Source organism: Chenopodium quinoa, unplaced genomic scaffold (assembly GCF_001683475.1).
Source record: "Chenopodium quinoa cultivar QQ74 unplaced genomic scaffold, ASM168347v1, whole genome shotgun sequence".
Classification (NCBI taxonomy): Eukaryota; Viridiplantae; Streptophyta; class Magnoliopsida; order Caryophyllales; family Amaranthaceae; genus Chenopodium; species Chenopodium quinoa.
The window spans coordinates 1,333,266-1,360,165 of NW_018744362.1; the positions used below are offsets into that span (position 1 = coordinate 1,333,266).

The 26,900-nt window shown below is 38.2% G+C and overlaps 1 protein-coding gene and 1 pseudogene across 1 annotated transcript; both read left to right on the forward strand.

Annotated features, from left to right (window-relative positions):
• Nucleotides 1-906: 906 nt before the first annotated feature.
• LOC110696392 (probable glutathione S-transferase) lies at nucleotides 907-14,199 on the forward strand. The gene is made up of 2 exons (XM_021873677.1): nucleotides 907-1,433; nucleotides 13,697-14,199. The coding sequence occupies exons 1-2, from the start codon at nucleotides 1,107-1,109 to the stop codon at nucleotides 14,039-14,041; spliced, it is 672 nt and encodes a 223-aa protein (XP_021729369.1). The 5' UTR covers nucleotides 907-1,106; the 3' UTR covers nucleotides 14,042-14,199.
• Nucleotides 14,200-22,421: 8,222 nt separating this feature from the next.
• Nucleotides 22,422-26,900, forward strand: part of LOC110696394 — a 42,151-nt pseudogene continuing 37,672 nt past the window's right edge.

Below are 26,900 nucleotides of genomic sequence, written 5' to 3' on the forward strand. Positions count from 1 at the left end.
GACTTGGCTATACCGTATATAACCCAACTTGAAATTATTTGATACCTAAAGTGACTCGACTCGATATGAATTCGAATTAGGCCTAAATAGAAAATAGCCTAAACCGAACAAACTTGATTATTTCTAGGGATAATGAGGCGGGTCGGATGCGGAGGATGATACCTCCATACCCGCCTAAAAATCTTAAACCCATTCCCGCCCTACCACCCGTGGCAGGTACAATATCCACATCCATACCCGTTCGTCTGGTTCAAGATAGAATCCATCCCAGCCCCACCACCCATTTGGATATCCATACCCACCCTATATCCACCCCAAAACTGTCCTTAACCCACTGCCATGATGATGTATTATATCACATTAATGACAATTTTATTACATTATCACTAATAAGTATGACACCACCCACTAAAACTCTTACTGTTTAGGCAGATTGGGGCTTAGGGGATTTTAAGTTTCATAAATTATAAACTAGTCTAAAGAAAATATGAGGCGGGGCGGGTCGACTCTAATATCCATATCCGCCCCAGACCATCACCCATGGCGGGTACACATTTTATACCCATCCCCGCCCCATCACCCGCAAAACCTCCCTCCATTCCCGCCCACAGGTGGAGATTGGGCCGGTCTCCTATTTAACCCGACCCACTGTCATTCCTAATTATTTCATATCTTTTTATTTTATAATGTATAAGTGTAATGGATCTGAGCTTAACCCATAGTCTCGACCCAATTTTAAACTTGCCTAGAAATTTTAACTTAAAATGACCTGACCTGAAATTACCAGATCCGAAGTTGGACTGAAGTCTCGATTAATCCAATCACGTATTGACCCAATACACCAATTATTCGTAACTACCCAAAATAAAAAATATTCTTATATTCCCACCGTTTTAGACTACTCCGTTTAAAATTTTGTCCATACACCACATGCCTAATTGCTACGAAAGCGATGACATCACAGATCAATAACTTAAACCACTATCATCCTAAATCCCATCTTTTCACCTATATTAAATATAAACCAACCAAATCCATCACTATAAACCGAGTTCAATAACCAAAATCATTCCAAAAACAAACCCCACAAAATAAAATTCATAAACATGTCAAACAATAATCTGTTGTTATTAGAATTCTGGTCTAGCCCTTATTCTGCAAGAGTCAAAATTGCGCTACAAGAAAAGGGTATCGTAGACTATGAATGTCAACACGAAGATTTATTCAATGCTAAAAGCTCACTTCTTTTGGAGATGAACCCGGTTCACAAGAAAATCCCGGTTTTAATTCATAATGGAAAACCGGTTCCTGAGTCACTCGTTATTTTGGAGTACATTGATGAAGTTTGGAATGACAAGTCTCAGAATTTGTTGCCTGTTGATGCTTATGAGAGGGCTCGAGCTCGATTTTGGGCCGATTATAATGACAAGATGGTATGTGTTTTTCCCTAAATTTCAATAACATAATGTTTTTTTTTTTTTTTAAACAACATTTCAACAACTTTTAATACTCCGTAGTTATTTTTTTTTTTCCTTTTACCATCTTTTGCTTAGGTTTATTGACTGTTACTCCATTTTATAGATTTGTTATTATTATTATTTTAATTTAATTTTACTCTCCTTTCTTTCATTTTGAAGTAACATTGACTTATAAACTTTAAGTTATTCCACCAAATAAAATAAAATAAAATAAACTTTAAGTTATTAGCTTTGAAGTTTTTCATGATGCATAATTTAAGATAGAGGTGTTTAGAACTAACACAATCCAACCCAACCTAACCTGTTCGCAAGTAATCCGATTAAATTTTGACATGTATGAATGCAATTATTTACCATTATTTAAATTTGAAATAAGCCGAATTCGTCTTAATTGAATTGAACCTATCTAGTTACCCGAATTGAAAAAAATTTAAGGTGGTAAGTTATTGTTTGATTATCAACTGGTATTTTATTGCTAGACTAGGTTTGCCCTAACACAATATTAATTAAATCCCTACCTTATAAAAAATTTAAGATAACTCTTAGAAATAGTGTGTTACCAACTATACCTTAAAAAATGTGTATTTACATTTTTACCCTCCTTATGAATGTATTTAATTATTTTTTTTATTAAACATATAATCAATTAATTCAAAGTTTTTTTTCTTCCCTAAAAACTTGTAATACGTAGTACTTTTTTTTTTTGTTGAATAAAAAAATTTCTAATGCTTTATACTTCATAATCATATGTTTTTTTTATTAAGGTTTATTAGCTTTTGAAATTTACATTGTTTGATAGCACATAAACAATGTTATGAAATTATGAACGAGATTCATATTAAATAGTGATATTTGAGCAGATGTTATCAAGATAAAAAATTATAAAAGGGAAATCGATGATGGAAAAATAAATAAATAAATAAAAATGGTATTAATTATGGGAGAGAAAATGAAGGAATTTAAGATGAAAAATATAACTAAGTGGTTATTGTTTTAGTATTAGATAAAGATATTGGATGGTCGTAGAACATTAAATTAAAGAGCTTACATTATTAAGTTATTAGCCGTAACATTTTACATATAATTACTCTGTATGACCTAAGCGCGCTCACAAAAAAATCATTTGTAGAAAACTACATTAGAAATATTATACGAAGTACTAAGTGATTAAGGGATTTTTCCCAGCCAGTCATCATCTGAAAAGTGGATCATTCGAGTCTGCACGTGTCAAGTGCTGATCAGTCCACCTTGGACCAGTTGTGCCACGTCACGTGGCCTCCCCTATGCCAAATGGGCAAAATGGCCAGCTAGGCCCAGTTTTCGGAAGAAGCCCAATCAGCCCTAGGTTGACCTAAACCTAGGACTGACACGCTTCCCAAGGCATATAAATACATTCATTAATCTTTATTAGAGGGGATTCGGCAATTAATTACTCTCACCTAGAGAAGCAAAAGCACATTGATCACTCCTCACCTTGAGGAACCAGATCTCCCACCTTTACTTTTCCGCACTTATTACTCCTAAAACAAGTACTAACTTGACTGTTGGAGGTGGAGCTCCCACCACAAGGAGTCTCCGTTGTTTTGCAGGTACAGACACAAGGATACTAGTCCCGAAATTGTAACTCTCCCGCAGGACATCAGAAAACCCCGAAACATTTTGGCACCGTCTGTGGGGAAAGTACTTTCGAGATGGAATCACAATCTGTACCGAATCCATAAGAGAGGCGTCCAGTGGACGACCCTCAGGTTTACTCAGACCAAGATACTAATAATGAGGTCGAGGTGGAGAAGCACACGGCCTCAAACGGGACCCTAAGGGCCCGATGCATCCGTCCCACCGAGAGGAGGGAACGGGAGGATTGTCAAGCTGGTCCCAGTCAACCAGCCGGCCCACCGCCTGAGCAACAACTGGCGGCTGAGGGATCTGCTCCCATTATAAGGAACGAACTCATGACCTTCATGAGGGGATTTAAGGGAGAGATCCAAGAGTTGATTAGAAGAGAACGTCTGTTCCTACAAAGGAACGGTCAGCTAGAAAGTCCTCCCACTCTGGAAGGATGAGACCAGTTACTGATCGTACAACAACCCCCCACCCAAAGCTTGGGGCTAGGCGGTCACCAGGAAAGAGAAAGCCCATCCGTCATGTTCAAGCAGATGGGTCAAAGAAAATGTACTCTAATGCTCGATTGTTGCTAGAGCAGAAGAAGAGTGACCGACTGTCAGAGTCGGCCTCTACTTCTGATTTTCAAGACAGTCTGCACAGAGGTATTCACAATCAAATTATGAGAGCCAGACAGGCGGCACCTCCCGTCGGTCCGGATCCCATAAAAACCAGTCGGCTCCGCATGTGCCACACTAGTCATACGTGCCGCAACAACAATATTTCTTGCAACCTACTCTATTTGGAGGGCAAGCGGCGAGAAACGTCCAGCCTTTGGACTGGCAACTACGGTTGCTTAGACTTGGAGAACAGCCGTCCGCCTTCTCCAAGGAAATTATTGAGGCCGCTCTGCCGGCCAAAGTGAAGAATGTATTAGTAGGCGCTTATGATGGCACTACGAATCCAGAAGACCATCTGATGGCTTTCACCAACATGATGTACCTTCAAGGGTTGGATGATCCCATCTGGTGCAAGTGTTTCCCAGCCACTCTAAAGGGCATTGCTCAACAATGGTTCGGCAACCTGCCGACTGGTTGTGTGAACAACTTCAAGACCCTCGCTTACCTGTTCACCTCCAATTTCGCCATGAATATCCTTGCTAAAAAGACAATCCTTGACTTAGGGACCATACAACAGGGAGAGAAGGAGGGACTCCGTTCCTACATCAGGCGGTTCAACCTGATGAGGATTCAGATACAAGGGCTACCGGATGAGGTAGCCTACACTGAATTTTTCAGAGGTCTCAAGGATAGGTCGACCTTCAAATTTGACCTGGTCCGGAAGAGGATTGCTACCCTTTAAGAAGCCTTAATTGAGGCTGAAGCCTACATACAGGCGACTGACCTTTGTAATACTGGAAAGCAGTCGGATCATAAGAGGCCTGACAAAAAAGAAAATCGACAAAAGCAGTCGGCAAATAAAGATGAGAAGAAGAGGAAAGAAATCTGGGCGGCCGACTCCTCTGAACAGCCGTCCCAGAAAAAGAAGAAAGAATACAAACCATACTCTCCCAAGTATGCGTTCAACAAGGATGGCCAAGATATCCTCAATGAAATCAAGGGCCGGATCTCAATTGAGAAGCCGACCCCCATGAAAGGTTCTGCGAGCAATCGGAACCAAAATAAATTCTGTCATTTTCATGAAAACATTGGTCATGAAACCAATGAATGTATCAGCCTTATGCGCTACCTAGACCGCCTATCAGAGAAAGGCGATCTTGACTCCTACGTTAAGAAGCCCAAGGGGAAAGCTCCCCCCAAACAGAAGAAGTCGGCCAAGAAGAGCCACCGGTCAACTGACAGTTCTGATACTGATGACGCCGTCGTCTATACCATAGCAGGCGGCTTCGCAAGAGGCGGCCCCACAATCAGAGGCAACAAAGATAACATCAGGCGGTTGGATGTTAACTCCGTCAATCAAGGACAGACCACCAAGAGTACATTCCCAGAAATTGTTATCACAGAAGAGGACTTGGGAGATGTTAGGGAGCCGCATGACGACCCCATTGTCATTGAATGTAAAGTGGCCAACCAAAGGGTTGGCCGGATCCTCATAGATACCGGCAGTTCCTTTGATCTCATCAGCAACAAGTGCTTGGAAAAGCTCAAGTATAAACCTAATTGCATACATTCGGTATCTCACCCTTTAGTAGGGTTTGGAGGAAGTGTTGTACACCCAGTCGAGCGGGTGGATTTACCCATTCGCCTGGGTGAGAAAGGGGAGGGCCGTCACATGGTGGTCTAGTTTTTAGTTGTGGAAGAGCTCTCGGCCTACAACATGATCCTAGGGCGACCTACCTTGAACAAATCAAAAGCTGTCATCATTCCTTCTCTTATGCTGCTCAAGTTTGAGAAGGATGATGGAACAGTCGGCTCCCTAAGGGGAGATCAGAAGATGGCACGAGAGTGCTATCTCTCTAATATTAAACCCACTGTAGCGGCTGTTGGCCCAAGTGGAGAGAACAATGACCTTGAATAGATCAAGGAGAATGCGCCTACAACAGGCGGCAAGAAAAGAAAGGCTGCCCAACTGGGGGCCGAGAGAAAAGAAAAACGATAGCAATCACTGGCAGAGGAGCGGTCCTCAGCCGGCTGGTGAGCATACGTATGTCGTCTTGGATGACTCACGTCCCAACCGAACAATCAAAGTTGGGACGACTGCTCTTACAGTGTTGGGTGATGATCTTCACCAACTCTTGAAGGAATTCAAGGATATCTTCGTATTCGAGGTTCATGAAATGCCAGGTATAAGTCCGGACCTAGCTGTGCATAAACTAGTTGTGAATCCGTCAAAAGAAACGGAACCATGGTGAAGAAAGAAGTCAGGCGCTTGCCGCCGAGGTTAAAAAATTGCTTGATGCAGGGTTCATTCGGCAATGTTATTTCCCTGACTAGGTTGCAAACGTTGTACTGGTGAAGAAGCCGAATGGTACCTGGCGAATGTGTGTGGACTACACTGATTTGAACTAGGCGTGCCCCAAAGATAGCTATCCATTGCCTAAGATCGACAGTCTGGTCGACTCAACAGCCGACCACGCCTTAATGAGTTTCATGGACGCCTACTCCGGTTTCCATTAAATTCTCCTATGTAAGAGGGACCAAGAGAAGACGGCCTTTGTCACAGATCAGGGTCTCTATTGTTACACGGTCATGCCGTTTGGTTTGAAGAATGCTCCGACCACCTTCCAGCGAATGATAAACACGGTCTTCTTTGACCCAATTGACAGGAATGTGGAGGCGTACATAGATAATATGATTGTAAAATCCAAACTTTAGACGGACCATTTGGCCGACCTACGAGAAACATTCGCCACACTCAGGCGGCACCGTGTCATGCTCAACCCAAGAAATGTGTTTTTGGAGTTGAGTATGGGAAGTTCCTCGGTTTTCTTATCAATCAAAGGGGTATGGAGGCTAACTCCGAAAAAGTGCAGGCGGTTATAGACATGCAGTCGCCTCGCACGGTCCGAGAGGTTGTGAAGTTAACAGGTTGTCTGGCGGCCCTGGGAAGATTTCTCAGCCGGTCAGGCGATAAGTGCCTTTACTTTTTTCAGGTAATTAAAAAGAGAGCCAGGTTTGAATGGGGGCCGGATGTTGGGGCGGCCTTCCAAAATTGAAAGACCATCTGCACTCCTTACCAAGGTTGGTCAGTCCCTTGCCCAAAGAAGTGCTCTGCATGTATCTAGCAGTGTCTGACCATGCTCTAAGTGCCGTCCTCCTTGCTGAAAGAGACGGCTGTCAGCTCGCGGTCTATTTTGTCAGTCATGTGTTGAAAAATGCCGAGTTGAGGTATGCACTTGTGGAAAAATTCGGCCTTGCCCTCTTCATGGCAGTTAAAAAATTTAAGCCCTTCTTCTTGGCACATTCAGTTGTCGTATACACAATTCAGCCAATCAAGCGGCCACTGACAACCATGGAGTCGTCAGGCCGAATGATCAAATGGGCGATATAAATTCAGAGCCTTGAAATTACATTTGAGCCAAGAAAAATAGTAAAGGGGCAAGCATTTGCTGATTTTATTGTAGAGATGACTCGGCCCTCTGATTTTCAAATTCCAGACCAAGTCTGGAAGGTATATGTGGACGAGAGCTCCACTTCGAATGGTTGTGGGGCAGGCGTTATATGTTAGTCGCCAGAAGGCGATAGGTACGAGTATACTCTACGCTTTAACTTCTAAACCTCGAACAACAAGGCGAAATATGAAGCTTTACTGGCCGGTATCCGCATGTGTAAGGCGGCTGGAGCAAGAAAGATAGACGCCTTCTCTGACTCACAATTGATAATAAGTTAGTACAACGGCGAATACGAAGCAACCCATTTGGCCATGATTAAATATTTGCAGGCGGTACGACAGGCGACTGGGTCACTTGAGGAGTTTCATTTAACTCAATTACCAAGGTGCGAGAACAACCAGGCGGATGCTCTCTCAAAGTTAGCATCCTCGGCCTCCTATGACACTCCAAGAACCGTCTTCTGGGAAGTGATGGAAAAGAGAAGTATTGAAGAAGAAACCATTGGAGTTCTAGATCGAAATTCAACTTGGATGGACCCAATCAGGGCATATTTAACAGACGGCACCTTGCCAGATGATCAATCTCAGGCGGCCCTGCTGAAAAAACAGGCGTCCAACATCGAAATGTGCAAGGGAGAGCTCTTTAAGAAGGGTTACCTTCAGCCCCTCTTAAAGTATGTGGCCCCAGAAAGAGGACGAGAAGTAGTAGAAGACCTACACTCAGGGTATTGTGCCTCACATGAGGCGGCAGGTCGCTTGCTCAACGAGCAAGGCGGCAGGGTTACTTCTGGCCTACCCTAGAAGTAGACGCCATGGTGATGGTGAAAAAATGTGACAAGTGCCAAAGGTTTGGCAAGTTTATCCACCGTCCGGCTACTGATCTCACGACCATCCATAGCCCACTACCGTTTGCTAAATGGGGCATGGATATCCTAGGTCCTTATACGCCTGCTACAGGCGGCAAGAAGTATATACTTGTTGCAGTCGACTACTTCACAAAATGGGTAGAGGCAGAGGCTGTTAAGGGTATCAAGACAAAAGATGTGATCTCATTCATATGAAAAACGTCATCACTCGGTTCGGGGTACCCATGTCTATGGTGTTTGATAATGGTCCCCAATTTGAGACGCATGTTCTCAAATACTGGTTGGGAGACCAAGGAATCACTCACTGCTTTGCGTCAGTAGGCCGACCACAAGCAAACGGCCAAGTAAAAGCTTTCAATAAAATCATCTCATAAGTCACTCTCTCAATAAAGCATCCACTCTAAAACATCGCCCATAAGGCTGAAGGTCTGCAGACGTCTCTGGACACACTCAAGGAGCGTCTGGAGAAGCAGGAGGCGACCATCACCAAAGATCTTAATACGAAGGCCGAGACTGAGAAGCTGGCTCTAGCCCAGGCCATGATGGAGGACTAGGCCAATATCATGAAGATGACTTGGTCGTCACTCTTCCCAAAAGCTAGCTATGCCGCATGGGATAAGACATTTAATGCTTGTACTGAAGAGTACAACAGAAGAATCATGCAACAGGTGGCTGATGAGGACGAGAAGGAAAAGGAGGCAGCCGGCTCCAGCTCAGAAGAGGAGGAAGAGGTGGTGGCCCTGCAGCCGATTGAGGTGGATGCGCATAAAGCTCCTGCCCCTAAAGACGAGACAATGAAAGGGGATGCTTCGAAGAATCAAGCGTCCATCGTTGAACTTGATTAGGCGGCAGTTAATCCGAAGCCCCTCCCAATGCTTAAAGCTTTCATTTTTTCAAACTTTTCTCCGGCCTGCGTGCCGTTTGCTCTTGCATCTCTTTACCCGGCCAAGGGGCCGGGGTTTATGAATATTTTGCCGGTCTTTATGGCCGGCTGTTTATATATGTATGTGGCGACCATCTTTCGGTCATCTTTGCTCACTGAATATTGTTTATGCTTTATTTTTGCCAAGTGTAGAGGATCCTTGATATCCGCTTGCATACCATACCGACTTTTTCGGCTAAAATGCTTTAAAATTTGTAACTTATCGTAAGCCAAAGATTACGAATAGACAATGCAAAAAATGCTAAGGTGCCGACTCCCTTGACCGCATCCTTCTCCTCTAGAGGAATGGCTTTAACCATAGACTTGGCCATTTGGACCAAGTCTGGTTCTTGAGGGTCGTCTGAATTCAAAGACAAATTGTTAGAACAAGAGAGAGAATATCAAAGGAAGAAAAATTTAACAAGGTCTGAAGGAGCCGGTTATACCTCTTGGAGGCCGGCTGTCCCTAGGGACTTGTGTTTGTTTACCCTCACTTTGTGGGGTTTGCGGCTGTTTGTCAGCTGATTGCTTCCTGGCAGATCCAGGCGTACTCCCAGCAGTCGTTTTCCGAACTTTTGAGTCCGGCTGTTGGGAAGAAGAGGGTTTGGACGAGCCCGCCTACAGAAGCACAGGAAAGTCAGTACTGGCAAAAAAAAGTTCAAAGGGAAACTCGGAAGAGCAGAAACTCACTATGGGCGTCTCCTTGGCAGGAGAATCGGATGAGGTCCGCTTGAGGCTCATTATAGAGGTTCGATGAAGGGCGGCCGCCTTCTTTGACGCAGAGATGTGGTCTATAGCTTCAACTGAAAATAAGAACCACAAAGAGTTAGAAAAAATTTGAAGTCAAGAAACAAAAGATGCATATAGATGCTCAAGAGGCCGGCTACCTCTGGAGGTTCGACTGCTAAGGCCACAAGCGGCCAAAAAATACTCGTCATAAAGCCATGGAAATTTGGGGACGCAGTTTAAGGGCACCTGCTCTCGTACCCCAATAGTAGAGTTTACCCTTATCTCTACTTTAAAAAAAGTCCTCGATCAAGGATCTCCTCCCTAGCCCGGCGAGGGACAAGCGGTATGCTACGGCCGCCTGCTAGAAGAGGCGGATCCTTGTTCCACTTATTGTAGCACTTGTTCAGCAGCTTGTCAGGACTGAAAATTATGAGAAAGGTGTTTCTCCAATCCTTCCATTTATTTTCCTTCCCCCTCGTCATCAAATAGCCCTTGTGGCTCATTATTTGGTACCAGCCGGTACCGCTTGCTTTGGGGGTTCGGCTAAGATAATTCATATGGGTGAACGCCTAGAAATTCGGCTCCACCCCATGCATTTCACATCCGGCTACATAGCCAAGGATGTTAAACTAGGAATTTGGGGCTAACTGCCATAACCCCACCTCGTATCCATCGAGGATTTGTTGAACGGCCGGATGCAAGGGAAATCGAAGACCAACCTTAATGGCCGCCTCGTAGCAGCCAAAACAGGCGTCCCTGTAGCTAGCCCCCATGGGCCAGACGACTGCATCTTCAACATCCGGCACAAATAATTGAAAATCAGGACCCATCACATGGTCCGATAGAAAAGAGTATATTCGTTCTTTCATGGCTTTGATTCGACCCTTTGGGACATGACAGTAGTAAGGAGTATTCAACTCCCTATGGGAGGCGGATGGTTCTCACCAGTCGTCCCCCTTATTAGACGCATGAGAAAGTCTCGCCTCATGCAAACGAGTTTAGAGAGAGGCGGCTTGAAGAGCTAGAGTCAGACTCACTATTAGAAGAGTCCGACTCCTCCCTTCTCCCAGAGGGGGCCGACCCCTCTTCTTCTTCAGGGGCCGACTGCTGACCAGCTAGGTCAACTGAAAAATGGGAAGGGACCACCTTGGCCCCTTCTCAGAGCTCTCGGCAGCAGAACCACCTTGGGTTCTTGCGGTGTCAGGACCCGGAATGAAGAGCCATCAGAGCTTTCAATCCTCGTTGTTCTTTTTGTCCTTGACATACTATCCTGCATAGATACAAAGACAGTTGGATTTCGGGACTTGCGCAAAGTTTGAAGTACTGCAGGGCAGTCGGCACCCCTAGTCCTAGACTCAGCCGTCCCCGGTGACCGGCTGATTGCTAACCTAGGTCGTGTCGGATGCTTTTGAGGTCTCATTTTCAAATAGAAAGTAAAGAAAACATAAGAGAGCAGACAGTTACCTGAGTAATATGAGTTCTGGAAAAAAGGAAAAAGCAGTCGTCCAACGAAAGCAGTCGGCTTGTCAGAAATAATCGGCAGGTCAAAAGTTGCAAAGTGTCAGAGCTCAAGTGCAAGGGTCCGAGTGTTCTCTTTTAAAAAATGCAAAGTGTGAACAAAAGACTTTCGGTCAAGGCCCTTATATAGAGAATTTGTGGAAGTTGAAGAGTCGCTTCCAAATTCAAAAAATGAGCGGGAAAAACGCTCGGCCCATCATAGGGCGACTCTTATAGTAGGTCGTCGGCTGTCACAGGCCGACACCTGTCACATGTGACATGTGACCAGTCACGTGCCACCTGTGAGGGGCAAATGATTAGGGGATTTCCCCCAGCCAGTCATCATCTGACAAGTGGACCATTCAGGCCTTGCCATGTGTCCGCCACATGGACCAGTTGGAGCCTGCCACGTGTCAAGTGCTGATCAGTCCACCTTGGACCAGTTGTGCCACGGCACGTGGCCTCCCCTATGCCAAATGGGCAAAACGGCCACTTAGGCCCAGTTTTCGGAAGAAGCCCAATCAGCCCTAGGTTGACCAAAACCTAGGACTGACACGCTTCCCAAGACATATAAATACATTCATTAATCCTTATTAGAGGGGATTCACCAATTAATTACTCTCACCTAGAGATGCAAAAACACATTGATCACTCCTCACCTTGAGGAACCAGATCTCCCACCTTTACTTTTCCGCACTTATTACTCCTAAAACAAGTACTAACTTGACCGTCGAGGTGGAGCTCCCACCACAAGGAGTTTCCGTTGTTTTGCAGGTACAGACACAAGGATACCAGTCCCGAAATTGTAACTCTCCCGCAAGACATCAGAAAACCCCGAAACACTAAGTATTATTGAAACATGCAAATGAATTAAGTGTTCTAAACTAACAATTGCCCCTTAAGATATGAAGGGATAATAGATATGATGAAATGATGCAAATCAGTTAAATATTATTTAATAATAATTTTGGAATAATACTGTCAAACTTTAGAGGGTTTTAAAAAATAATCATCATAAAAGATTTTGGTGGCTTTCAATCCCTTCTGCAAAGCCACCACATAAGCAAACCAAATAGTACTTATTAAAACTACCACTCAAATCAAAGGTGTAAACACACGCCAATACAACTTTTTCGTAAGATCTAGCCTTTCTGCGCGCATCGCGCGCGTAGGCCACTCTAGTTTAAGGAAAAAGAGGTTAATTTTGTCAGCGGGACCCACTAAAGCAAGCAATTTGGTGTTAAAGGTTTAATTTCGTTGTTTTTCAAAGATGGCATTAAAGATTAAAATGATTAAACAAAAGATATCAAAAGTTTTTGTGATTAAACTGCAGAGTTTACTTTGTATTTTTTTTTTTCCCCAAATAGAGCATAAAGGTAAAATGATATAGATGGAATTCACTCTTAGGTTTTGAGTAGGGATAGCAATATTAGATGGATATCTGTTAATGCGATTCACCCACTTAAAATAAATGGATGAAAACTCAAAATAAATGGATGAAAAGTGGGTGACGGATGAAGTGGATGATGGATCGGATCGGATGTGGATGATGATTTTTTCATCCACTAACCATCCACCCACCCGTTTAACATATATAAAGATTTTCAATCTAAAAATTTTAATAAAAAAAAAAATTAAAATATACAATAAAAATACTTTGTTTGTTGCAAATTAATTTTTTCAAAGATTATGTAGTTAGTGCTTTGTTATTATTTAAATAATAATAATAACTTACGGTAGAAATAACCGTAAATTAAATTTTATGCAAATTTTTTTTATATAAAATGTTCATTCATTAGTCACCCGATTCACCCGTTTTATTTGCGGATGATGGATGGACGGATACGGATGATGGGTGAAGCGGGTGATGGATGGATGTAGATGATGGAATTGGAATGATGGATGGATGCAGGTGAAGCTCCACCCGATCTGAATTCGATCCATTGTCATCTCTAGTTTTGAGTAGCACCCCTCAAAACTGTAACCAATAAAGCTAGTTAAAACTTAAATATCCACAATTTTAGAGTTTATTGAACTACAAATGATATGGACTCTTTTTTATTCAAATCATCAAGAATCATGGTCATTTTATTTACCGTATCAATTTTTGACTAGGCGTGCATATATATATATATATATATATATATTTATATATATATATATATATATATATATATATATATATATATATATATATATATATACATTACTTTAATCTTATTCCTTTTGTTATATACTACCTCCGTTTTTTTTTAATTAACACGTTTTGACTTTAGCACTATTCACACACCTTCATTTGACCGTGTTTTGTGCTTTATACGTAATAAAAAATATAGTTATGTGAGATCTTGTTAGATTCGTCACGTTATATACTTTTAAAATATCAACTTTTCATAATTATTGCTTATCGATAATTAAAGATATTAATGATTAAATAAGTGCATTAACAAACGTGACTAAAAAAACGTGTCAACTAAAAAGAAACGGAGAAAGTATGATTTTAACCCTCTCTTAAATCTATCCTGCTTCAGTTCTTCAGTTTTCTCTGCAAGATATGGAGACAAAAAGACGAAATTCAGCAAGATGAAAAGAAGGATTTCATAAGTTTCCTAAAGTTGTTCGAAGATGAGCTTGGAGAAAAGCCTTATTTTGGAGGAAACAATTTTGGATATTTAGACATTGCACTTATTCCAAATTATAGTTGGTTTTACTCGTATGAGAAATTCACTAAATTGAACCTAGAGGCCGAGTGTCCAAAACTTATTGCATGGGCTAAAAGATGTATGAAGAGGGATAGTGTGAATAAGTCTCTACCTAATGAGCTTAAGATCTATGAGTATATTTTCGAATTGAAGAAGAGGTTTGGAACAGATTAAAATCGCGGTGTTTTTAAAGATCGTAATATGAATGTACTAGGTCTTGGGCTCTCCGATGAACGAATTGTAAGGATATAGTGGTTTGTAATGTTTTATTTAAGAACCTACTAATTGATGTCGTGGTAGTATAATACATTTAGTTCTATGTTGTAATTTTAGTTTTGGCGTTTAGAGTTTCATATACGATGTAAGAAAATTAACGGTGTGTTTGGATAAAGAAATGGGAAAGAAAAGAAGGGGAGGGAGGTGAGGGGGAGGGAAGAGAAAGGAAGGGGAGGGAAGAAAGATGAGTTTTCCTTCCAAATCTCTGAATTGTTGGAGAGATTAATTTCTTACAATTTTATCCTTCCATTTCTCTCCCCTCCAATTCCCTTCCTTCCTTATTTGTTATCTAAATGAAGATAATCCATTCCTCCATTTCTCTTCCCTTCTTTTCCCTCCATTTTCTTCAATCCAAACAAAGTGTAAGTGAATAATATAAAACAATTCAAACGTATAAGCTATTTCGAGACATATATGACGTATTTATTCATTCTATGCAGTATTTATATTATATTTTCTGATTTTAAAAGGCAAAATTGGCTATTTATTTGAACGCGCACAAACTATTTATTTGTGTGCGTTCAACAACATGACATTTAAGTGGAGTAAATTATAGCACATTAAAAATACAGAGTACAAAAGGATGAACCAATATGTATGTTGAGTTAAGGATAGTGATGGTTATATATATTGAAAAGTTTACACTACGACAATAAATAAAGGTAAACCAATCAATTACTCCCTCCATCTCAAAATAATTGACATGTTACACAATTTTTTTTTTTAATAACTATTCACATATTAAGTTTGACCATAGATCATAGTAAAGTATTAAAAACAAAATTTATATTAATATGTTGTGAATTAAATAGGTATTAATTTAAAGTTTCATAATATCAACATTTTAATGTTTTTTTTTAGGAAAAATTAGAAAATAACACCATAAATTTCTCAAAAATTGGATTATTACACCAAAAATTTTAAACTTTTATTATAGGGATTTCACTACCATCTAACGGTTTTTTGGATAGAATCCGTTAAAGGGACCCACAATGGACACGTGTCAATACGACATTGGCTTAAAAAAAAGAAAAAAAAACAAAAAAAAAAAGAAAAAAAAAAAAAGAAAAACCCTTAAACCCTAACCCAGCCACCAGCCCCACCACCGGCGGCCGTGACTCCACTGCCGGAGACCCCCACTGCCGCCGGAACCCCTTCCTTCACCGGCGAAATCATCGGCCATCACCCCCACCGACATCAGCCCTCGCAGATCCCACCAATCAGTGGAAACCACCACCACAAACCGGCGAAAGCAACCAATTCTGTTCGCCTCCACCGCGAAATCAATAGATCTAGGGCTTCTAAGGTCAATTTCGGCCGGTTTGAAGGTGAGGGGTAATTCCAAGGGTTGTTTTCGGCGAGGGGGCGAAGGGGCTAGGTGATTTTCATGGGGGGGCTGTGGTGAGTGGGGTGATTTTTCGGGGAGAGGGAAGGGGGAAGGGGATTTGCGAGGGGCTAATGTCGGTGGGGGTGATGGCCGGTGATTTCGCCGGTGAAGGAAGGGTTTCCGGCGGCAGTGGGGTTCTTCGGTGGTGGAGTCACAGCTGCCGGTGGTGGGGCTGGTGGCTGTGTTAGGGTTTAGGGGTTTTTCTTTTTTCTTTTTTAATTTTTGTTTTAATTTTTATTTTTGTTTTTTTAAACCAATGTCGTATTAACACGTGTCCATCGTGAGTCCCTATAATGGATTTCATCCAAAAAAACCATTAAATGGTGGTGAAATCCAATTTTTTGGTTTTTTTGTGGTGTTATATAAAAGTTATAAAATTTGTGGTGTTATAATTCAATTTTTGAGAAATTTGTGGTGTTATTTTCTAATTTTTCCTTTTTTTTTATTTACTAATATTTAATGTCAAACTATTGTATTGACATGTTTGTGCTAAGTTTGACTATGTCAATTATTTTTTGAGGGACTACGTTAGCGGGATATTATTCCAAATCAATGTTCACAAGAGTATTTGATAATTATTATCAAATAGTGTAAGATTCAATTATAACGGAATATATACATAGTTAGTAGCTACTGATCAATTATTATAACCAAAAATTATATTCCATGTATTCGTTATTAAGTAAATATAGCACAAGGTCATACATGGGAGAAGGATAAAAGAATACGAGAGATAGTGTAAGTAAAGTAAAGAAGTGGGTAATTTTAAACATCAAATGACTGAAACATTTAACGGGAATATTTTTAGCAATTAATTAGCTAATTATTGATTTGTAGATGAGATGATTAATCAATGAAGAATATATAATCTTGTTGTAATTAGAAAAATTTTGCTTTATTTCATTATGGATTGATTTGTTAAAATCACTTATTTAACATTTATAACATTACAAAAGTATTTGATTTCGAAAGTTACTTAATTGTAGTAAAAGATGATGGAGTAGATTATTTTTATTGTACTTTTTATTCAATATTGTAGCATAAATCAAGAAGATCTTAATTTTTTTGAGGCAAACACCGTCCAAGTCCTTCCTCGTTCATTTATATAATAGAGATATAAATTTCTGTAATCACAAAAAGATAAAAATGGAAAGAATAAAAGGATGCATACATATTACTATTACTTATTTGAGCATCTACTAGTGTTGTTTTTAGGGACCATTTAGGGAATCATATTGTAAGACGTACTTATAAATTAGACTCTTGCCAAGCTTTTCTTGCTCAAGTCACTGCCCTTCGTAATGTCCACCTCCTCGCTAGGGAGTATAATATCACTGATATAATTATTATAGGTGATAATGTCACTGTTATTAATATTTTGTAGAATCCCTTTAATTGCCCGTGGAAGCTCAAGGTGCTAATATGGATAATGTCAAGAACATTTTAGATTCTTTCTCGGCCTTCAAGTCCCAGCATATCTACCCTGAAGAAAATTGGGCAATAAATTTGTTGTCTCTCTTGGCTATTCCACTCTGGCGCACCAAGATATAGACCCATTTACGGATAGCAAATTTTCTTATTTCTTACTTTTAGATAGATAAAAGCATGGTCTTGCAAGAAGACGATTCTAATCTACTCCATGTATCTTACTTAAAATAAATAAATAAATAAATAAATAAATAAATTTGAGGCCTCAGGTAGTTTTAGCCCACACTCTCTCTGTCCCTTTATTTTTTTCCCCATTCTCATCTTTTAGGTTCAAACTTTGAAAACTTTTACCATAAATTACCGTTGATCTATAAGGATAATATAGTCATGTAAGATCTCATTAGATTTGTCTCATGATATATTTTAATAATCATGTTTTATAATTATTACGTGTATGAAACTTAAGATATATATGTTTTAAGACACATTTAAGAGACAGTAAAAAGTCAAATGAAACAAAAAAGTGGGGAAATTCCCAACGGTAACACTCAACTTTTTAAGTTTCTCAATGGTGACTTTTAATTTTTAAAATTATCAAATATAACCCCAAATTACTAATTAGTCATTAAATGTGACATTAGTAGGTTAAAAAAGGTTAAATGCAGGTTTAATACACCATTTTCTGTCAAATAATCCTAACCTTAGTTAACTATCATAGTTAATCTAATTTCCTCCATGATTAACTACCTAGAAATTCGTCATAGTTACTGCTACATGATAATTGACCATGCTTTGCCTCCTTAAAATGAAAGAAAAAGTGGCGCTACTCCTCTTTGAATGACTAATTATATGAAATTTCAATCAAGTTGCAGTACTATGTGTTAGACCTGCTTCCCCATATTTTTTATATACATTTTGTATTAGTATATTAAAAAAACAGTACTCCAACTTAAAATAGAAAAAAAAAAGTAAATGATGATATATAAGATGTCAGATCCACTTAAATAAATAATTTAAACTAAACTACAAAAATTTATTTTAAACCTAAATCTAAAACTAAGATGCAAGCTCTAAACACAAATGTAGTCCAATAATAAACTAGCGGAAACTAACGCAAAAGTTTAATGAAAACTAATGTTCTTATTGAATGAGACAGTTAACTACTACAATAAACTATCCATTCATTATATATTTGCTAGGTCAATTAGCTTTTGTTGCATCATATATATACTTGTATTAGTTAGCTTGCCATTTGTCCGTTCACTATATACTTGTATTAGTTAGCTTGCCATTTGTCCGTTCACTATATACTTGTATTAGTTAGCTTGCCATTTGTCCATTCATTATATACTTGTATTAGTTAGCTTGTCATTTGTCCAGTCATTACTCCAAACATATGACTATTTCGTATATAAGACTACACATATCAATCAGACTACATGCCAACACATTTTCCCCCTTTTTCTATTCACTACCTTATGTTTTATGTCAAAGTTTACTGATATTATCTAGCCTCGTCTTCTATTGCAATCAGTCAATGACGATACACTAGTTGGTTAGGCAGTGTAAATTGATTAACGACATGTCGTAAGTTCTTCAATTAGGTTCAACAAATTATTAAATTCCGGGTAAAATCATATATTTAACCAAATGAGTACTCTGCTATAAATAAAAATTAATTGCTACTTACAAGGATTTTATCACAATTCCACCAATTTCTATCAGTATAATACATCCACCAACTTCTATATATTTAAGCAAATAAATTTTCAGCAAAATTGGCACAAATTATACAAACCCAACCTAGAATTCTGCCAAAATTTTGACACTTTAACTGATGAGTGACATTTACGTCACTCTTAATTAAGAGCAGTTTTTAGGCTTAATTTCTCTTATTTCCTTAGGTTTTTCTATCTCATTTCTTCTCTTGTGGTTTTCTTTTGTGCTTGATGAAAGATGTACTACTTATTTGTGCTTATTCTAATGATCTTTATGCATCCTTTAGTCATCCCCTCACTCTCGTGATCTTTGTTGTCTTTTTGCTGGTTCCATAGCGATCACGAGCACGGTGGAAGGCCCCTTGGCCAAGTTTGGAAGCATGGGTAAAGGCAAAAGAAGAATAGAGAAGAGGAGAAGACTAGAAGAGAAGTTTCAAGAAGAGGTTTGACTAAATTTTCTAAAGTTTGGTCGAACCAAGAGGAACACTTGAATACATTACATTAAAAAAATTCCCGCTTTCTTCAAAAAAAAAAAAAAAAAAAAAAAAATCTTACTAAAAAATTGATTGTATCTATATTATAACATATGCTTTACATAAAATCTAATTGACCTTTCTAAAATATTAACTTTTTTTGTTAGATGTGGTTATTTTCTTAAAATATAATTCATACTTTTTAATAAATTAATAAGTGAAGTCTTTATTTTTTAACCAGGCCATTTTTATAATTTTATTGTCATATTTAACAACCGTATACTTTACTTCTATTGTACGGGGTTTAATTGTATGATTTTACGTACTCTAAGCGGAATTTCATGAATCTCATTCAAATGCACCTATATAAGATCGGATCTCATGCACATACAAATAAAGGATCACGTAATAATAGTTTAGAATTCACATTTGATACGTGAATTCCCAGCTTTTTTCTACCTTCTTGCGGAGATTAGGGCCCCAATTGTTGCTCCTCTATGAGTGGTCCACAAGTGTAGATCAAACCTCCACCAATTCTAGTTAAACGGGAGAGATTAATCTCCTCTTCAATGATAAACTTTTAACCAGTTGTAGATAGAGAGGAAGGGAAAAATATTACGTCGTTTCTTTGTAAACGATGAACGCTGGTTTTATTTTTCCCCAAACCCTTAATTATATAATCATATCATCTAATTAGGGCAAGACTCATTTCCCTTCTACTCCTTCATGCCAGTAATTCACTAAGCCCGACCAACTTTTGAACCAGGTTTCCTTGTCCGACCTAACACTGTAACGTGTGACCTCATATGATCCATTTAGTTGGCATCGATTTAACCCAATTATCAATATTGTTCTCTAGCAGGACGTAAAGACAACCAAAGTAAATGAACTTATTATCTCCATACTACAATCCATATTATATTCAGTAATTGCACAAGAGTCGAGAACACATTTTCTTCAATTATTGTTTTGTACAGGTGGGTGTACCATGCGCATCACTTGGAAGAACATTACCCTATAAATAAAAGAACATAACTTATAAATATAAGAACATCACCTATAAATAAAAGAACATAAGTACATAACTTATAAATAAAAGAACATTACCTATAAATAAAAGAACATTACACATAAATAAAAGAACATAACCTATATATAAAAAATCGTAGTTATAATAATTTATTATACATTACAAATGAACATAGAGTACATCATGTTTTCTAAAAAAGAACATTACATATAAAATAAAGAACATTACATATAATTAAAAGAACATAACTTATAAATAAAATAACATTACATAAAAATAAAAGAACATTACCTTTCTGAAAAAAAAAAACACTACATATAAAATAAAGTACATCACGTATATATATTAGAAAAATGCTACTACCCAATCCCATGGAGAGATAATGAACACCAATGATAGTGCTAAAAATTCAAACAATCAAGTAATTTCATGATAATCAAGCTTCTTATAAACAACAAACATCATCACAAAACACAAAATATAGGTAAAAAGAACAAGCAAAGAGAGTTTACCATGAAGTACAACCTAGGGTTTCAATGAAGTACAACAAAGATGAACAAAGAAAGAGAAATCATACCTCAAATGAGTAGGAAACCCTTGTAAAGTGAATTAATAGTGGAAATCAAGCAAGTAGAACACTCAATTGCAATTCTTTAGCCAAAATCAAAAATACCCAATATTCTCAAATCATGAAAATTCCGAAAATTTGATTGTGAAATTCGGATTTTGGAGTGTTAAATTCTAGTAAAAATGTGTTTGTGAGTGATGAATTAAGCCCATAAAAGCTACAAAAATCAAGAAATAAAATGAAAGAAGAAGTTAGAAGGAGAGGAGAGAGAGAGAGAGAGTATCGAAGAGAGAGAGATTGAAGGAGTGAAATGAACATTACATATAAAATAAAGAATATTACATATAAATTTTTTCAAAAAAAAAATTACATATAAATAAAAGAATATTAAATTTATCCCAATATTCTTTTATTTAATTTATATGTAATGTATTTTCGGGTCATGGTACACCCCATCTAATATCATTTTCCCATATGCTTCATTAATCTAGTAAAATATTATAAATGAAAAGATTATTATGAAATAGAGTCTGGTGCGATTATTCCATAAACAAAGGGTTCATAAGCACTGTAGTATCCAACACTTGTGAAGTTGTGATAATAGACCCTTATTTTGTGATCATTTCATATCTTACTATAGTATCTTAAATTATTACAGTACTCCATTCAATAACTTGGTATTAATACAAACGCAAGCAGTGGCATCATGATAAATTCTTGATGAAGTACGTAACTAATGTACAATTTATCTAATAATGAAAGTTGAGAGTGAGGGATGACTTAAGTGGTTAGAGATTTGAGTCTGCTACTAAATGCAAATCCAATAACTAATTAAAATTCATTATTTAATGTAAAATTTATCATTACTCATAATAGTTAGCCCTAAAATATATATATATATATATATATATGGTTTCTCAGTTCTATGGTTTCTCATTGGAAGAGTTTTTCTGGTTCCCTCTAGGATTTCTCCCTTGGAAGGGTTTTTCTCACCTCCATTGCTAGATTTTTTTCTTGTTTTTTGAAGGTTTTCCTTCACTCTCTCCTTTTTTCCTTTTTTCTTTCATCTCTTTTCTTCTGGTCTCTTTTGTGAATCTTTGTAGGGGCTTCCATCGGTGTTTTTACCAGTGGTAAGCCCCAAAAAACTTTTTAATTTGCTTTCAATAAATGGATCCCATCTTTGAGATGGTGTTTATTCTATTAGAATTAATTTCTTTTTGGTTTGTCTGCCAAAGTTTGAAGATTTAGGGTTTCATAATCTCCGTAAGTATCTCGAAGACCATATGAGTATTTTCACTCAAACAACTATTCATCGGTGAATCTCAAGCCGAATTAGTGCTAACTCACAGATTGTATTGGTTCGGGTGAAGTTTTTTTATTAAGGCGATCGTTGGTTGAATCTGCGATTTATCTAATTCTAAGGTGATTTGTACTTGTGTTGGAATTATGATTTTCCTAGAAATTGATTGTAAGTGTCGTTTGATTATCTTTCATTAATGAAATCCTTTTTCTTCTTGTAAAAAAAAAAAAAATTCATTATTTAATCACATCCAAACCAACCCCACAAAATTACACTCTCCATACTTTTTGCTTAGAAAGCTAACTCAAACTTTCAAACACGAAGGAAGTATATTGTTTACTTATTACTTCGAGCATTAGCTAAGACTAATAACCATGACAGATGAATTGGTGCTGCTAGCTAGATCACTGGGCTAGTCCTTATGCCGTGAGGGTCAAGATTGCACTACAAGAAAAAGGTATAACAAACTATAAATCCCTACATGAAAATTTGCATGCCAAAAGCTCACTTCTTTTAGAGAATAGAGATGAACCCAGTTCACAGGACAGTTCCTGTTTTGATACACAATGAAAAACAGGTTTGCGAGTCACTCGTAGTTATAGAGTACATTGATGAGAATTGGAAGAAAAACTTTCCAAGTTTGTTGCCTGCTGATCCTTTTGATAAGGCTCGAGCTCGGTTTTGGGCTGATTATTTTGATAAAACGGTATTTAATTTCCCCTTAATTGTTTCATATTTTTCTTCTGTTTTCGTACATGCACTTTACATAATCATATACTTCCTTTATTGGTTTCCTTAATATTTCAACAATTATTATTTCAGGAACTTTTACAAATATTATAGACCTGATCGCATTGAGCCTGGCTCGTTTTGGGGCAAATTTTCCGGCCCGTAATCCGGTTGGGTCTGGCCTACCCCGAATTTTAAATTATTGGAGGGGTTTGGGAAAGCGATTTTATGCACTTTTAGTCAAATTTTTTAGCCTGACCCGAAATTGGCCCGTAAAGCTCGCACGACCTAGCTAGTTTGGGTAGGTTTGAGCACATATTTTTCAACTCGAAACTTAGTCCGAGAAATGGGCTAATTTTTTTAACTGGGCCTAGCCCGGCTCTGTGGGGAATTTTTTAACTTTCATTGAGCTCTACTATGGTTCATGCTTTTAGGCATGGCGACGTTCCAAGGAAAAGAAGCTAGAGATAAAAGAGTCACCAACAAGTTTTAGGAAATTGTAAACCGTTCACGGGTGTGAAGGTTACACCACATTCACGATCACGGAGATCACTAACTCCATAGTGGTCCGAAACCATGACTGGATGTTCGGGGATGATGGTATGAAATCCAACCTAAAAGAGATTGAATTCGCCCTAAATAGGCCTCTACTTAATTCTTATTATGATATTCATGTGCGTTTTTTTGATCCACATACATACATCAAATTAATCTTAAACCTGTTTAATCTACGTTAGATGATTATTAATGCATAATCAAATATAATATTGGTGATCACTTGAATTAAAATCATATTAAGCCTAAATCAAATTATTAATTATCTCATTAGGTGTGATTTCAAGTACAAATTCCTTTTAACCTGCAAAAAGGGGTGTGACCAAGCAATAGCAATAAATCATGAATAATCAAGCAACATATTATTAATACAACAATCATCATCATAACATCATCAAATTATCGTTAATAGTAAGATCCTAGGCATGATACTAAACGGATTAATAATAAACCCTCAGAACTATCAATCTTTCACGTCGAGGTCGAAGGCAACGTTGAGGATGGCTTGGAGTATTCGAATCTCGTGAATGAGGTATTGTGACTGATTTGGGAGAATATCAAGGATGTGCTTAGGCTAAGGCTAAGAGCACTGGAATTAAAGAATTCCAGGTATTATGAACTCTGGGTTATGATGAGAATTATGATGGTTGTTGGTGATCTGAAACGATGGAAAATGACCTCTATTTATAGGGAAAAAAGGGAGTCGAAGTGATCAGAAAAGATCAGAATTCGAATCGGAATAGAACAGCTCTTGACGCGGGGCGACAGACGTATCGCAGCACACCAGTGTCCATTCTGGCGTGTTTGTTCTATCGTCCTGCGATGATTTCTAAAGATAAAAAATTCTATACGGAGTTTGATTTCCAATAAAATTTTGTTAATGAAATATATCCGGACGTCTTCCAATTTTAATGGGTTAAGGATTATCATATGAGAAGTTTTATTCAGTTTCGAACTTTTTTGATCCTTATGTTTTCGGAAAGGATAGATTATAAGCTTCTAGAGGATTCTAGAAGATCCTAAGGAATCCTAATTTTATTAGGATTGGGAATATGATATTTAGACCCTCACATGATCATTGGATCGTAGGTAATGTGGACCTAGGTCCGGTTTGGGTTTGGTTTAGTATTTTGGCCATAACTTATTCGTTTTAGTCGGATTTGGGCTTATAATATATCGTTGGAAAGCTATTTTCATGATCCATCCAACTAAGAAATAATTGGACCAGGAACATGGACCAAAATAATCTGGTTTGGACGTTTTTAAGGTTTGTACACGAAATGAATGATTTTAAGGACACGAAATGAATGATTTTGGCTTAAAGACACGAAATAAATGATTTTGGCTTAAAGCATTTTAGGAAAGATTAGGAATATGGTCAAGACTTAAGGACACTTCACGAGATTCTTCATCTCTTTACCAAACTCCTTAGTCAATGACGTGAAAGGTACTCAACACTAGGTTTAGTTTTTGGGGAGACACAATCAGGTGTCTATAGAAGCCCCCACTTTGACTGAGTTTGGAGAAACGAAACTTTCGAAAACAAAAGTCAAAGAGATTTGAAAGGGACGGAGAATGATTCAGAACGTTGATTACCTTTTTGACGGCGATACCTGCAGAAAACGTTACTTTTACAAATAAAGGAGTTAAGGGAGAGAAACACGTATTTGGGGGTGATGAAAATCCTCTTTAGGAACAGTTGTCAACACAAATATTGAATGATGAGTGACAATGCGGTTCAGGGAAAGTTGTCAATGCCACGTAACAATCCACCATAGGAAATGTTGCCACGATGAAACAACATTCCGCATCTCGAAACAATTGCCCAAGTCCAACTTAGGAAAAGTTGTCAACACTGCGTAACAACCCGTCATAGGAAACGTTGTTACGATCGACAATCCACACCTTGGAACATAACTCTCGAAAGAAAATCCACTTCGGAAAATTTGTCAATGTTATGCGATAATCCATTTAGGAGAATATTCCCACAATTGACAATCCACGTCTTGGAACATTTGCTGGACGAGCCAAACGATAATCCACTTTGGGAAAACTTGCCACCACTGAAAATGAATGACATTCCGCGTCTGGGAACCTTTGCCGAAATATTAAATAATGACCCATGACAATCCTCTTTGGGGAATTTTTCCATAGTGAACTCGGTGAATGACAATCCAATTTCGAAAAAATTGCCAAGGGAAATGACTTGTGACAATTCGCTTTTGAAAAAATTGTCAAATGAAGAAGGTGCGTGACAATCCACTCTTGGAAACGCTGTCAATTGAGGTGACAATCCAATCTTGGGAAAATTGTCAGTTGAGGAGGATACGCGACAATCCACTCTTGGAAACATTGCCAATTGAGATGACAATCCAATCTTGGAAAAATTGTCAGCGGGGGTAATGTACCTAAGCCCTGCAAAAAAGTCAAATTTTCCAAAGGACCTTGATAGTTGGTTTGCTTGAGGTTGACTCAAGGCTTGGTGTAACTCGACTCATTGTGTAACTCGACATACTCAAATCGACTCGGTGTGTTTTGACATGACATGGCTTAAAGTGCATGACTTGTGTGCGCAGACTTAACTCGATGTGGTGACATTACATGACTCAATGTGCATGACTTGTGTGTTCATTTTGTTGTGTAAGGCTTGTGCAACTCGAAAATTCAGAAAATCAAAAGTTTTCCGCCATTTTTGTGGAGAGTACCAACTTTCTCCCGAAAAGAAAGACGTGAAATGAAAAGAAGGTAAAGTGTCGGTGAAAATGAAGTTTTTGAACTTCCCCAAAAGAAAAAAAGATGAAAAGAATGAATCAAGTAATGGTGCATGTTGAATGAGTTTAATCAAGTGTATGCATTGGTCATTGTATCTCATGGTGTAACGATTGTAGAAAGTATTTGGGTAACTTAGGATCGGAAGCTAAGTACTTCATACTTTGTGATGCAATGATTGTGATAATGAAGATGTGTATACCCAGTATTTTTATACGTATTTTAATTTAAATTATTATTTTTTAAAGTATTTAAATAATTCGAAATGAATTATTTGTGGTATTTTATTAATTTAAAAAGGTTTATTTTTAATTAAAGGTCCATTTTTATTCATTTAGTTATTTTGGAATTATTTTATTCTATTATTTAGAAACTTTGGGGCAGATTATTTTATAAAAGAAAATTTTAAGTCAATGGTATTTAAAGAAAGTCAAATGACTAGTTTGAATAGGAGAAGGGATCATTAAGGGTAGAAAGAGAATTTAAGATTAGGAGGGTTTTGAGAGGGGATATAAATACGCATCTTATGATTAAGTTAGATCTTGCGCAAGGTGGAGAATACCCAAAGGTAAACTCTCTCTCTCTCCTCTTAGTTTCTCTTCCTTAATTTTTCCCCCTCCCCTTTATTTTACACACCCCACACGCACACACAAGGTGGTCGGCCGCCACCACCACCTCCAAGCGGCCGGCCACCATCGCCAGCAGCAGTAGTCGCCGGCGTGGAGGGCGGCAGCAGCCCCCTCCTCGTCAAGTGGTGCGGCTTTTTTTTATATATAAAAAAAAAACTCTTTTTTTTTATT

Excerpts from the sequence above, each read along its gene's own strand:
- LOC110696392 (XM_021873677.1), top strand. The coding sequence starts at position 1,107 with ATGTCAAACAATAATCTGTTGTTATTAGAATTCTGGTCTAGCCCTTAT. Across the intron at positions 1,434-13,696 it reads CCGATTATAATGACAAGATG|TTCTTCAGTTTTCTCTGCAA; the intron begins GTATGTGTTTTT and ends ATCCTGCTTCAG.